Source organism: Salmo salar, chromosome ssa10 (assembly GCF_905237065.1).
Source record: "Salmo salar chromosome ssa10, Ssal_v3.1, whole genome shotgun sequence".
Classification (NCBI taxonomy): domain Eukaryota; kingdom Metazoa; phylum Chordata; class Actinopteri; order Salmoniformes; family Salmonidae; genus Salmo; species Salmo salar.
In genome coordinates, this window is record NC_059451.1 from 117,151,286 (window position 1) to 117,165,689 (window position 14,404).

The following is a 14,404-nucleotide window of genomic DNA, read 5'->3' on the forward strand; positions in this document are numbered from 1 at the left end:
GGCTCAACATGCGGCCTGACAGAGATGGCAAACAAAATGCCGTCTGAGAGAGAGGAGACAAGCATAATCTTTCCTTTATTAAAAGGTACTCATGCTCACCACATTGTTGGCTTACTGACTAAACATATACGGTATAGGCTGCACGCTATCCTCCCCCCCCCCCCATCTCTACTCTAGTGTAGTAATGACACTGTCTCTCTCTCTCTCTCTCTCTCCCCATTCTCTCAATGTCTCTATCACACTCTCTGTGTCTCTCCTCTTTCGCTGTACCTCTCTCTCTCTCTTCTCCTCCTGTGGCTTATCATCCATCAGTCGAGGGAATCTGGAGAATGTGACATATGCACATCCCCTCCGGTCAGACAGGAGATTATTCAGGAAGTGATGCTATGACTGGATTGGAGATGGGTTTTGGATAGGAGCCGGGCCCCAATAAATATTTGCTGGTGTTAAATATTTTGTGTTTTCACAGCTTAAATCTTGGGCAAAAGCCCCGCATTTAATTGCATAGTTAGTAGTTGTAGGAGTTTGAAAATTGAAATATGTCAACATTTCAAGTTTGACACTTCAGAATACAGTTTATAAACATATACAAATTCCTTTATCTGTTACAAAAGAGTGTGGTGCTACTCTTTTTGTATTGATTCCCTTGTTGGACCCAGAGACTGTGGTTGGACCAAACTTCCTGCCACAAGTGCACCTGGGGTTTAGCTTCCATGTATGTGCTTCATCACAACAACACCTGGGTTTGACCTACATTTGACGTGGGTTTGAACTACATTTATACTGTATTTCTCCTGTATCCAGGCATCATTGAAAATACATGCAAAACATGAAACAGGGATCGTGCCACAACAACCTGAACCCCAGGACCTCAGTGAAAACCAGATCCAAGGATCCATGGGCAAATTATTCAGAAGTTTCCACTTCTTTGCCCCATGTCTCCTAGTGTGCCCAGTGTGACAGTAGGAACAAACCAACCCTGTCCAATTTCCTGGACTCTTCCTAATACGGGTGTCAATTAGTGGAAGAGTGCTACTGTGGCCGCAGCTTTGCAGCCTGCGAACCAGGCTGCTGCGGGCGACACAATGCATTAGCCCACGATGAGCTGTCAAAAAGGATTATTTCAGCTACGCCAGTTAGCGAAGGGGGTGCTCTACTGCACTAAACCAGAGGAGGAGAGAAAGAGAGGGGGTGGGGGGGGCGGGAGAGAGACACAGAGAGAGAGAAAGAGAGACAGAGCCAGAGAGAGAGAGAGAGAGAGAGAGAAATAGGCTACCCGGAGAGAGGGAGAAAGAGTGAGAAGAAGACAAGTGGCCATTTAAACACACACAATAAGTTGGATTTTTCTGGAAGAGCACCGTGCGATGTTGGAACACTCGTCGGATCTAGCCCTGGTGCAGAGCTTGTATGTTAACAACATGCGCTGTCCCCCCTCTGCCTCCGCCGCTGGTGTCCCCGTCAGGAATGAGGACCTAGGATCTCTGAGGTACGTCCGTCGGGTTGGTTGGATGTTGGGTTGGCCCCTAGTTCATTCAGAAGGAATCAGATCTAAACTGGCTGGCTTTTGTTGTAGTTGTGGTTGTGGTTGGAGCTATAGTCAGTGATTGTAATGCTTCTTTGTTCCTGCGGTGGTGGATAATGTCTATTGTGATAGGATGGATTCATTGTTTGCAGTATTCATTCCCATTCCATGGTGAGTTAGGGTAGATTTATGATGTGTATGTTTTTCACTGAAAGAAAAGAGACACAATCTAACTTGTGATCTGGGGGAAAATCTCCCCCCTCTGCCCGAAAATCCACCCTTGCTCCGTCATCTTTAAGAAACAGACAGATATGATCAGGACGCACCTATTAGTCCTATTGATTGAAGTTATCATCAAATAAATTGTGTAAAAAAAAAAAAAAAACATTATATTATCTGATTTAAAAACCAAAGAATTGTGTATTCAATACTAATGTATTAACATCATCTAAATTAAAGGACGTCCCTTCTGAAGGTCAACGGTCACCCAGAAATGAAAATAAATGGAAGAAAAATAAATGGGTCGAAGAGAAAAATAGGTGCGACTCTCATTCACAGTTAACAACTGAAGAAACGGGGCTCTGTCAGTCAGGCTGTCGGTGACGCAAACAGAATTCTACCTCCTGAAAATGACAGACAGGCCACTGGAAAGTACAGGGCAGAGTACTTAGAACAAGTTCATCCATCCTGTCTCTAACACCTCTAGTCAAAATCAGCATAAACTCTGAGCTATCTTCTGCAAGGCACGTGACAATTTACATTAGCCAATAAGGAATTTGCATAAACCAGTACCACAAACCTAAACTCAAGCTACTCTGATAAGGTTTGTGTTAACCAACGTTACAGCCAGGCTACGACGCTGTGCATTTCTTTTCAGATTAGATTACAACATTGAGTCATACTCATATCCTCTCCTTCTCCATTTTGAGAGCGCCAGCTTCAGTTGTTTGCCATTCTGCAAATGCTTTCAGAGCTAAGAGTAAGTATGTCAGTCATGCAGGCAGGCAGGCAGTCATGCAGGCAGGCAGGCAGTCATGCAGGCAGGCAGGCAGTCATGCAGGCAGGCAGGCAGTCATGCAGGCAGGCAGGCAGGCAGGCAGGCAGGCAGGCAGGCAGGCAGGCAGGCAGTCAGGCAGGCAGGCAGGCAGGCAGCAAGTTTATGGCGACATATACAAACAGACGTGACATAACCCATTTGGGTTGCTCTGTGCAGTTGGCCTATTTTTACTTGACCCGCTCCACCATTGGTTTAGAAGAGGTGCAAATCAAATGCTGGATGAATTGATTCGTAGGGGCTAGGAATAGTCTGGATCGTCCCACATTACAGAGGGATACAATAGAAAAGATGTAAACAAGGAAGGCATGGTATGTGTAGGGATTACAATAAGATTATCATAGTAATCATCTGATGGATTAAACATGGGAAGCTAGCACTGAGAGAGGCGGCAACATACTTCCATTGCAACAATAAAACAGTATTTATTTTACTATCTCTGCACAATATGTTCCTTTTATGCCCATAATCGCACTCAACAAGCTGTAAAGGGCCACAAGCAAACAAGAAAATGCACATCCAGAGGTGGAGCTCCAAGTGGCAAGTGAAGGCTTTTACTGAAGGCTTCACAGCAGATCTCCCATGCCAGACTTGACTATATTTAGTACATTTTAGTCATTTAGCAGACACTCTTATCCAGAACGACTTACAGGACCAATTAGAGTTCAGTGCCTTGCTCAAGGGCACATCAACAGATTTGTTTACCTAGTCGGCTCAGGGATTCGAACCAGTGACCTTTTGGTTACTGGCTCAACTCTCTTAACTGCTGCAATATTCAGACTAACTCGTCGGATTCCACGAGACTACTGTTGAAATGTATCTTCTTTTCTTAATGAGATTTTTGGAGATCTAATATTATTAGTCACAATTATCTGTGTCCAGTATGAAGGAATTTAGAGCTAGTTACACGAGCCAATGCTAACTAGTGTTAGCGCAATGATTGGAAGTCTATGGGTTTCTGCATATAGATACCCATAGACTTCCAGTCATTGCGCTAACGCTAGTTAGCGTTGGCTTGCGAAGCTACCTCTAACTTCCTTCATACTGCACACATAGACATAAAATGGTATCCACGAGTTCATCTGACTCTGGGGAAGTAGATAAATGACCTCATTACCACAATCCCAAAGTATACCTTTAAGGAAGTCTCGAGGTTTTGCTAACCTGAGTTAGAATACCTCATGATAAGCTGCAAACCATACTATTTACCAAGAGAGTTATCTATATTTTTCACAGCTGTCTATATACCACCACGAACCGATGCTGACACTAAGATTGCACTCAACAAGCTGTAAAGGGCCACAAGCAAACAAGAAAATGCACATCCAGAGGCGGAGCTCCAAGTGGCAAGTGATTTTATTGAAGGGAAACTGAAATCCGTCTTACCTCATTTTTACCAGCATGTCACCTGTGCAATTAGAGGCGAAAAAACTCTAGATCACCTTTAAATCACGTTCAATACGGAAGTGGTCCAATGAAGAGCAGATGCTAAGCTACAAGACTGTTTTGCTAGCACAGACTGGAATATGTTCAGAGATTCATCAGATAACATTGAGGAGTTTTACCACCTCAGTCACCGGCTTCATTAATAAGTACATCAATGATGTTGTCCCCACAGTGACCATATGTACATATCCCAAACTGAAGTCATGGTTTACAGAAAACATCCGCACGGCCCGAAAATTATGTCATTGCTTTCAAAACTTCTGATAGGCTAATTGACATCATTTGAGTCAATTGGAGGTGCAGCTGTGGATGTATTTCAAGGCCTACCTTCAAACTCAGTGCCCCTTTACTTGACATCATGGAAATCAAAAGAAATCAGCCAAGACCTCAGAAAAAAAATTGTAGACCTCCACAAGTCTGGTTCATCCTTGGAAGCAATTTCCAAACACCTTAAAGTACCACGTTCATCTGTACAAGCAATACTACGCAATTATTAACACCATGGGACCACTCAGCCGTCATACCGCTCAGGAAGGAGACGCGTACTGTCTCTTAGAGATGAACGTACTTTGGTGCGAAAAGTGCAAATCAATCCTAGAACAACAGCAAAGGACCTTGTGAAGATGCTGGAGGAAACAGGTACAAAATGATCTATATCCACAGTAAACAAGTCCTATACAGATATAACCTGAAAGGCCGCTCAGGAAGGAAGAAGCCACTGCTCCAAAATCGCCATAAAAAAAGCCAGACTACGGTACATGGGGACAAAGATTGTACTTTTTGGAGAAATGTCCTCTAGTCTGATTAAACAAAAATAGAACTGTTTGTCCATAATGACCATCATTATGTTTGGAGGAAAAAGGGAGAGGCTTGCAAGCCGAAGAACACCATCCCAACCGTGAAGCACGGGGGTGGCAACATCATGTTGTGGGGGTGCTTTGCTGCAGGACAGACTGGTGCACTTCACAAAATAGATGGCATCATGAGGCAGGAAAATTATGTGGATATATTGAAGCAACATCTCAAGACATCAAGTCACAAAGTTAAAGCTTGGTCGCAAATGGGTCTTCCAAATGGTCAATGACCCCAAGCATACTTCCAAAGTTGTGGCAAAATGCCTTAAGGACAACAAAGTCATGGTATTGGAGTGGCCATCACAAAGTCCTGACCTCAATCCTATAGAAGATTTGTGGGCAGAACTGAAAAAGCATGTGCGAGCAAGGAAGCCTACAAACCTGACTCAGTTACACCAGCTCTGTCAGGAGGAATGGGCCAAAATTCAGCCAACTTATTGTGGGAAGCTTGTGGAAGGCTACCCGAAATGTTCGACCCAAGTTAAACAATTTAAAGGCAATGCTACCAAATACTAATTGAGTGTATGTAAAACTTCTGACCCACTGGGAATGTGATGGAAGAAATAAAAGTTGAAATAAATCATTCTCTCTACTATTATTTTGACATTTCACATTCTTAAAATAAGGTGGTGATCCTAACTGACCTAAGACAGGGAATTTTAACTAGGAGTAAATGTCAGGAATTGTGAAAAAATGAGTTTAAATGTATTTGGCGTATGTAAACTTCCGACTTCAACTGTATGTAGGCAATGCATAGCAAAGCTCTTTTAAACTCTGCTTAACATAAACACAAACTGCAGTGTAGTCTGCCTTGAAAATGGCTATGGATACAGGATTAACTGGGGTTTCATAAATGGGATATTCCTTATCAGTGCGACTGAGTCACTCCCAATATTATTTTAGGGGGGATGTAAATGTGAAGCTGCTGCGAATGCTATAATGAACAATTCCTGTCCAGTTGATGAGGCTACCAAACTCTCTCTCTGCTCTGGGTTGTATTCATTAGGCCACAACATACCAAAACATTTTGCAACAGCAAACCAAAACGAGTGTTTCTTATTAGGCAAGTTCAGGTAGCCCCTCCCTCCCTCTGTGATTCAGTAAAAAAAAATCCATTTGGTGCCTAATGAATACACCCCTGCTCTCCTCCCTTCTGCTCTGGTACAACCAGTACTTGACAACCGTGGTTTCAGCCCCCCTCGGAGTGGTTTTAATATAGGAAGACCTCGCCTGGCAAGTCCAGTTCAACAAAGAAAGACAGGCTCCTCCCCCCCAGGAAAACACCAGCAAAATCACAAAAGGGGAACATGAACTGTGACTTCTATAGAAGCAAAGTGTACATCCTAAATGGCACCCTATTCCCTATGTAGTGCACTACTTTTGACCAGGGCCCATAGACCCCATTCCCTATGTAATGCACTACTTTTGACCAGGGCCCCTACTTTGTAGGGAATAGGGTGCCATTTGGAATGTATCAAAGACTCAGGATGCCTGGGATTTTTTTTTACTTGATTGGTTCAGCAATAGCGAAGTGCTTGGGCTAAGGACTCCTCAGGGAATGGGTTTGCCATATAGCCTATACTCTCTAACCTCTCTCACAAATGGTATTGTGTCTGTAGTCAAGGTTCAAGGAAGGTGTTTGGGTTGCTGTATACTTTTCCTTTCTCTCATAATATTTTACCTCTGTTACAAAATGTAAATTGCTTTCTGCTATCATCTGTGTTGGGTCTGTACTAGTCTAGCTAGGGAACGTGGGGGTCTTCATGTCCTTGGATCAACACCTTCCATATTTCCCAAACACATCATTTAGGTCAGATTGAGAGCCATGGTTGGTTGTTGTGAGTGAAGACACTTGTGTAGCCTAATTTAAATAGACTGACAAAAAATAGTCAAACACATTGTGGATTCTGTGGAAGTGTAAACCAAGATGACTGGACTAGCCTAGCCTACATTATTTTTACATACTTGACATGTAATGGAAGTGGCCACGCCTCTCTAGCTATCCCTATCTGCAGTCGCTTTGACAGTGAGGGGATTCGATTAACCTGGTCTGGGTAGACGTATTTCGCAACATGGGGAAAATTGATTGCATTCGTTTTGGAGCTGGGCTGCCTCCCGGGCGTCAGCCAGGTGCCCATTTCAAAGTCCCCTTAAAACAAAAGTGAAGTAAATAAGCATGTGGAGTAATGCGTAGGGTTCTGTGTGTTCACATGCAAAAGTGATTACTTTTAATAAAAACGGTTTGTCTGGATTCCCAATGAAAACTGGTTAGAAAATTATATCTTATTTTACGGTAAAGAGATGTATGTTTCTGTTATTGTTCGATTTGAAAGGCGCTCCTCCATCGCCGCTTTTGGCCGTTCACGTCATGGGCCACAGAACGGGGCCCAGCGGTTCAACATAATCGAATCCGCCCAGTTGCGCGCCTGTAGGAGAAATTAGCTGGGGATTGCAGAATACGAATGTCAAACGATTGATGATTAGTATTCGCATGCTGCTGCTCTGAGTAGAAGGCTAGAATAAGCCCCCCTCCCTGCACCTGTCCCGCTGCTTCTTGTGGTCGCGCAGGAGTTGAATCTCGAGGCGATTTCACTCACTTTCATTGTTGACTACAGCGTGGTGGGTTCTGGTTGTTGCTCGTGAAAATGACTTCGACGTACAGTGGTCTGGATTTTCATCCAGATAGGATGGTAGAAAGCCGGTTGATGATGAGCTCGGAAGATACAACGTAAGTAACTGTTTATTAGATTGTAATAACTGACATTTTAAATATATTTTTTTGTTGTCGTTGCATTAATTGCCTATAAATAAACTAACCTCCACAAAAGTTGCATTTCAACGCACTGATAATTTTACGAGACAATTCACCGACATGCCTGAGTAACATAGCAAGTGAAATGGGTAGCTAGCTTGCTAGCTAGCTGAAGAAGGAAAAAAATGTTTACTTCTTGGCTAAGGAAATGCTAGTGAAGTGACATGTGCTTCCGGAGTTAACATGTTCCAGACATTATCGGACTAGGTAGTCGTCATTCTAAAGTGTGTGTGTGTTTTTTTTAACATAGCCAGTTAGAAAGAATTGCTTGTGTGTTTCGGCGTGGTTACTGTGAGAGGAAAAACCAGCACACGCGGCAGCCGCCCTTTTGATTTTTTTTTGTTCATGCCGCTTGCTTGAGCGGATAGAGGAACAGAGAGGGAAGCAACGGAGTCTTCTGTTCAGTAACAGGTAGGCCATGATAGAAAATGGCTCAAAACAAACACGAAATTCGACCCAATTGCAACGATTTTGATATCAAGTAGATGTATTGCATAATTCGCTATAATGTAAACGTTATGCTTTTTTTTTTTCACGACACAGTAAATGCATTTCTACTCGATGTTTTCACGAGGGGCAGGCAACTAAATACGTTTTCTTTTTGTAGCGAGTAGCGAACGTAGTTCCTCGTTAGCGATCGATTTCCCGTAATGGAGGTTCGTGTAGGGTGGCTTGCGGAACACACGTGGTATATTATTGAGTAATTTAATGGACATCTTGTGACCGCCGAAATAATAGATTGTTAGCAAAAGAAGCCAGTCAACAACACGCATACATGTTGTTTTAGAAATGCCCGGAGGCTAATTCGGCTTACCATGACTGGATTTTAACTCTCAGCCATATAAAGGGTATACAGCTCAAGGCTGTCCGTTGCTCGGGGAGAGTACACTCTCCCCCTCCCATAGTTAGCTCTAGAAATGGGCTTGGCCCTGTAACGTTCATGAAACTGAAACATAACCTATTTAGCTACATACTTAAACATGTTTACAGCAGCCTCCTTAGCCCGATATTGATTATTAAATGAGCTGATAAATGGATTTGCAGTAAAAACATGGTGAATGACAAGTAGGAAGCATTAAGCGACAGGGAATCCATTTTTGTTTTTTGTATCTACTACAAATAGGTCTGTCATAATCCTCATGGGAACTCTTTCGACCTCTAACCTGTCCAGCGCACATCTGTTGTGTGGATTTATGAATGATGTTACTGTGATCCCCGCCTATCACACACTAGGTCAACATCATACAGCAAGTATACTCTAGTAACTACATGCATTTGAAATACACACAGGGAAAAAAAGGTGACCTAAACGAGGGATGATTAAGTGAGTGCAAAGGTCATCATGGTTATCATGGTTATCTGGCACTTGCATGATTGTGTGTCTAAAGCTTAGCAGAGCAGTGGTTTGGGACTATAGAAATGAAAGGAATCTCATCTTTTGGCTTTGGACCCACACACACAGGTGACGCAATCTCAACCCAACTCATCTGTGTTCTGTGATTTGATTGAGCCTCTGATAAAGGACAGTGAGATGGTGAATATCTGGGCTTAAGTGTGATCCTTTGGCAGCGAACACTGACATGGGAAGCATCCCAAATGGTGCCATTTTCCCTATATAGTGCACTACTTTTTACCCTATGGGTCCTGGTTCAAAAGTAGTGCACTATGTAGGGAATAGGGTGGCATTTGGAACACACTGTGTTATCTGGGCTAAGCTACATTTGATGGTGCTGTGATCCCATTGTTGTGGACTCTGACTGATTTATTATTTAAAAAAAATAATAGACTGCTATGAAAAGTATACATAAACTCTCTTGGTAAATAGTATGGTCTACAGCTTGTCATGAGGTATTAAACTCAGGCGAGTAGAACCTTGAGCCTTGCTTTAATATTAGAGCTCGAGCACCAGTTGTTAACAGAGACACACTCCTGCCCCCTTGATGCTGTCATACGGTCTTGAAGATGCATAAGAAACAGCTATATGTATATTGTCCTTGTTCAGCCACGACTCAGGAACATAGGATATTCCATTTCTTCAGGTCCCGTTGATAGAATAGTCTCAGAGGGTAGAGGCAGATTTATTTTCCAATGTAGTTTCGTCAGGGTGCCCGCACGTTGGCATCTTACGCAGAGTCTCTGGTATTGGGGCCTTGTCCGGGGTGAGCAGTACATCCTGCGCCGCCGAAACGTTGAAGTAGAATCTTCATCCAAATCCAGGTTAGTGGTTTCTGTTTTGATGTTTAGAAGATTTATTCAGTCATAGGAAACGATGGTGGAAACATTATGCACAAGTTTATCGACACAAATAAAAACACAAAATTGCGGAATTGGCCAGGAGCCCGTAAAACAACAGCTATCCATTGCAGCGCCATCCTGTACCAAAAACGCCAAAGGAACCTGTCTATATGACTATTGCGGTTCTGGGGGGGGGGGGGCAGTACCCCTGTGACAACAATTTTGGACCCCCTTGTGGCCCCCCTAAATGTGGAGTATGAAATCATTTTTGCATAACTCATTTTTGCTATAGTTCTTTTTTTTTTTTTTACATCCGTTATTAGACAGTTGCAACGATGATGATTATGAACATGGTCTTTTGCCTGCTAATGCCTGCAATGCAGTGAAGAAAACGATATGACAACAATAACGTCTAATGTAACTGGCCCCTCTAACAGTACAACTGGCCCCAGCTTGGCCCCCCCCAGTTGAAATAGTCTAGAACCGCCACTGCCACCCGGACAAGAGGAACACCTATGTGAGAATGCTGCAACTGGATCCTGGACTTCCTGACGTGCTGCCCCTTGGTGGTGAGGGAAGTCAACAACACATCTGCCATGCTGACCCTCGACACGGGGGCCCCTCAAGGGTGCGTGGTTAGTCCCCTCGAGTGCTTCCTGGTCACTCAGGACTGTGTGGTTGCGGCCGACTCCCAACATTACGTTTTCTGACGACATGACGTTGGTAGGCCTGATCACCTATGATAATGAGACAGCTTATAGGGAGGGAGTCAGAGACCTGGCAATGTGGTGCCTGGACAACCTCTCCCTCAACTTCAGCAAGACAAAAAGGAGCTGATCGTGGACTACAGGAAACGGAGGGCTGAGCATGCCCCCATTCACATCAACAGGGCTGTGGTGGATTGGGTCAAGGCTCTTGACCACATCACTATGGTTCTATTATGATCTAGACACACCAAGACAGTCGGGAAGAGGATATGATAATGCCGCTTTCTCCTCCTAGAGGCAGTAAAGATTTGACAAGGGCCCTCAGATCCTCACGTTTTTACAGCTACACCATTTGTGAGGGCAACTTGACTGACCGCTTCACTGCTTGGAATCGCAACTGCTTGGCATCTGACAGCAAGGCGCTACAGAGGCCCAGTCCATCGCTGAGGCCAAGCTCCCAGCTATCCAGGACGTCTATACCAAGGCGGTGTCAGAGGAAGGCCGTAATATTTGTATTTCTTAATTCCTTTACTTTAGACATGTCTATTGCTAGATATTACTGTACTGTTGGAGCTAGAAACACAAGCATTTCGCTGCACCCGCAATAACTTCTGCTAAACGTGTATGTGACAAATCAAATTTCATTTGATGTAGGGCTCACTCCATTTAGTCGACTCACCGATTTTGTTGGGTCAATGTTTTGACGCCTGTCTCAGTGGCCTAATCCATTGTGAATGCCGCTTGGATGGCACAACAGCATCACCAGTAGTACATTTACCGTTAATTCCCATAATTTTGAATCTAGAATATGTTTGTTTACTGTAATTTCTGTTAATGCATTCATATTATTTCTCTTTTGCAGTTTTCGTTGTCTTAGTGGACACTTTGTTTGCGGAGCGCACAACCTAGGCTACACTTGTTCTATTTACGAGTTGTCAATTTATTGTGTTTGGAGCGTTCCTGTCAATGTTGAGTAAGGATGTTGGCCTGATTATGCATAGAAGTGGGCCAGCTAGGCTAGCTGGCCTGCATGCAAATGTGGCTTATAAATGTGCCCATTTGGGGATCTGATTACTATTTCTGATTGTCTTTAACTCACCACCACTAATAAGCTGTGTAGCTTCTCAAACGAAATGTTTTCTTCACCTGAAATGGCAAGTAAATCAAGTCTGTTTTTACGTCCTTTGAAAATACTTCCTCAATGTAGCCTATTTGAAAAAAATCATTGCAGCCCTCTCCTTTTCGATAACTTTTTTTATATTTTCTTCACGCTGAGTGGTTATGTGCTGATCCAGTTGAAACTTCCCAAAGTAGGCCTAGGGGGAAACATTTTTATTTATATAATGTTGCAAGTTTGTTAGTGCAAGCTTCTGGCTGGATGAAGTTGATTGTTGATACAATGTTTCAAGTTCCTTGCAGACAAGCCATGAGAAGGCAATGTGGTGATTTTTTTTATCAGGATATTTTCCAGCTGCAGTGTTTTATTTTTAACCAACTGGCACGCAGGTTGGTTAAAAACGGTGACACAAATTGGCACTGCAAATGGAAAGGGTTGCGGACCCCTGGTGTATCCTATTACCGGCAACTTCGTGAGCGTAATGGCAGAATCTGCGAAAGCCAGCAGCAGTGGGAGGAGATTCAGGAACAGGTTTTTTTCCCTGCTGGATAGGCTATCTTGATCTCTAGCTCCCTCTTGAGTTGTTTGTCTTAATTATTTAATCGGTGTGCTTAGAGTCAGACAAGCCCAGTAGCCTACATATGGTTGATTTCTTTAACCTCTATGGGACCGGCGGGACGAATTCGTCCCACCTACGTAACATCCACTGCCAGCCTGTGGCGCGATTTTATTTCAAAATCCTATTACTTCAATTTCTCAAACATATGACTATTTTACAGCCATTTAAAGATAAGACTCTCGTTAATCTAACCACACTGTCCGATTTCAAAAAGGCTTTACAACGAAAGCAAAACATTAGATTATGTCAGCAGAGTACCAAGCCAGAAATAATCAGACACCCATTTTTCAAGCCAGCATATAATGTCACCAAAACCCAGAAGACAGCTAAATGCAGCACTCACCTTTGATGATCTTCATCAGATGACAACCCTAGGACATTATGTTATACAATACATGCATGTTTTGTTCAATCAAGTTCATATTTATATCAAAAACCAGCTTTTTACATTAGCATGTGACGTTCAGAACTAGCATACCCCCGCAAACTTACGGGGAATTCGCTAACATTTTACTAAATTACTCACGATAAACGTTCACAAAAAGCATAACAATTATTTTAAGAATTATAGATACAGACCTCCTCTATGCACTCGATATGTCCGATTTTAAAATAGCTTTTTGGTGAAAGCACATTTTGCAATATTCTAAGTACATAGCCCAGGCATCACGGGCTCGCTATTTAGACACCCGGCAAGTTTAGCACTCACCATAATCATATTTACTATTATAAAAATGTCATTACCTTTTGTTGTCTTCGTCAGAATGTACACCCAGGACGTCTACTTCAATAACAAATGTTGGTTTGGTCCAAAATAATCCATCGTTATATCCGAATAGCGGCGTTTTGTTCGATGCGTTCCAGACACTATCCGAAATAGTAAAGAAGTGTCGCGCTTGGCGCAATTCCTGACAATAAAATTCAAAGTATTCAATTGCCGTACGTCGAAGCATGTCAACCGCTGTTTAAAATCAATTTTTACGTCATTTTTCTCGTAGAAAGCGGTAAAATTCCGACAGGGAATCTCCTTTTCGGCAAACAGAGGAAAAAATCCCAAAGGCGGGGGCGGTCGGGGTCACGCGCATAAGCTAGTGTCTCTTGATGGGCCACTTGAGAAAGGCGATAATGTGTTTCAGCCTGGGGCTGGAATGACGACATTCTCTTTTTTCCCGGGCTATGAGAGCCTATGGACGACGTGGGAAGTGTCACGTTAGAGCAGAGATCCTTAGTAAATGATAGAGATGGCAAAGAAGTTCCAGAAATGGTCAGACAGGCCACTTCCTGTAAAGGAATCTCTCAGGTTTTGACCTGCCATTTGAGTTCTGTTATACTCACAGACACCATTCAAACAGTTTTAGAAAATTTAGGGTGTTTTCTATCCATATGTAATAAGTATATGCATATTCTAGTTACTGAGTAGGAGTGGTAACCAGATTCAATCGGGTATGTTTTTTATCCAGCCGTGTCAATGCTGCCCCCTAGCCCTAACAGGTTAAAACATAGGCTGTGTCCTAATAATGGAGAAATACACACTGTAAAATTTCTACCTGTAGATTGGTCAAAAGAACACACGACTCTTGGTCAACAAAGATTTGTTTTCTTCCGGGGACTGCCCTAGGTTCCAGCCAACAGACTGTTCTCTCTGTTACCACACGGCAAGCAGTACCTATTAAACAAGTCTGGAACCAACATAACCTGAACAGCTTCTTATGGCAACTGCTTGGCATCCAACAAAAATATAAACTTAACAATTTCAAAGATATTACTGAGGAACAGTTCATATAAGGAAATCGGTCAATTTGAAATTAATTGAGCCATAATCTATGGATTTCACAACTGGGCAGGGTTACAGCCATGGGTGAGCCTGGGAGGGCGTAGGCCCAGCCACTGGGGTCCAGGCCCAGCCAATCAGAATGTGTTTTTCTCCACCAAAGGGTATTTTTACAGAGAAATACTCCTCAGCACTCCCCCTCCCCTCAGACAATCCTGCATGTGAAGAAGCCGGATGTAGAGGTCCTGGGCTGGCGTGGTCACATGG

General features: G+C 43.2%; 1 protein-coding gene across 15 annotated transcripts in view; it reads left to right on the top strand.

Moving 5' to 3' along the window:
• The first annotated feature begins 1,221 nt into the window (after positions 1-1,221).
• The window catches only part of LOC106561659 (CUGBP Elav-like family member 2), a 57,607-nt gene continuing 44,424 nt past the window's right edge, over positions 1,222-14,404 (top strand). For 13 of the 15 annotated variants that reach the window (XM_014125817.2, XM_014125819.2, XM_014125821.2 and 10 more), the window contains exon 1: positions 1,222-1,486. In XM_014125817.2, coding sequence (XP_013981292.1) covers positions 1,365-1,486 — 122 coding nt within the window. In that variant the 5' untranslated portion in view covers positions 1,222-1,364. Of the gene's footprint in view, positions 1,487-7,295; positions 7,605-7,817; positions 8,100-14,404 lie in introns of those variants that run through there. The other 2 variants (XM_014125823.2, XM_014125825.2) reach the window with 2 other exon arrangements.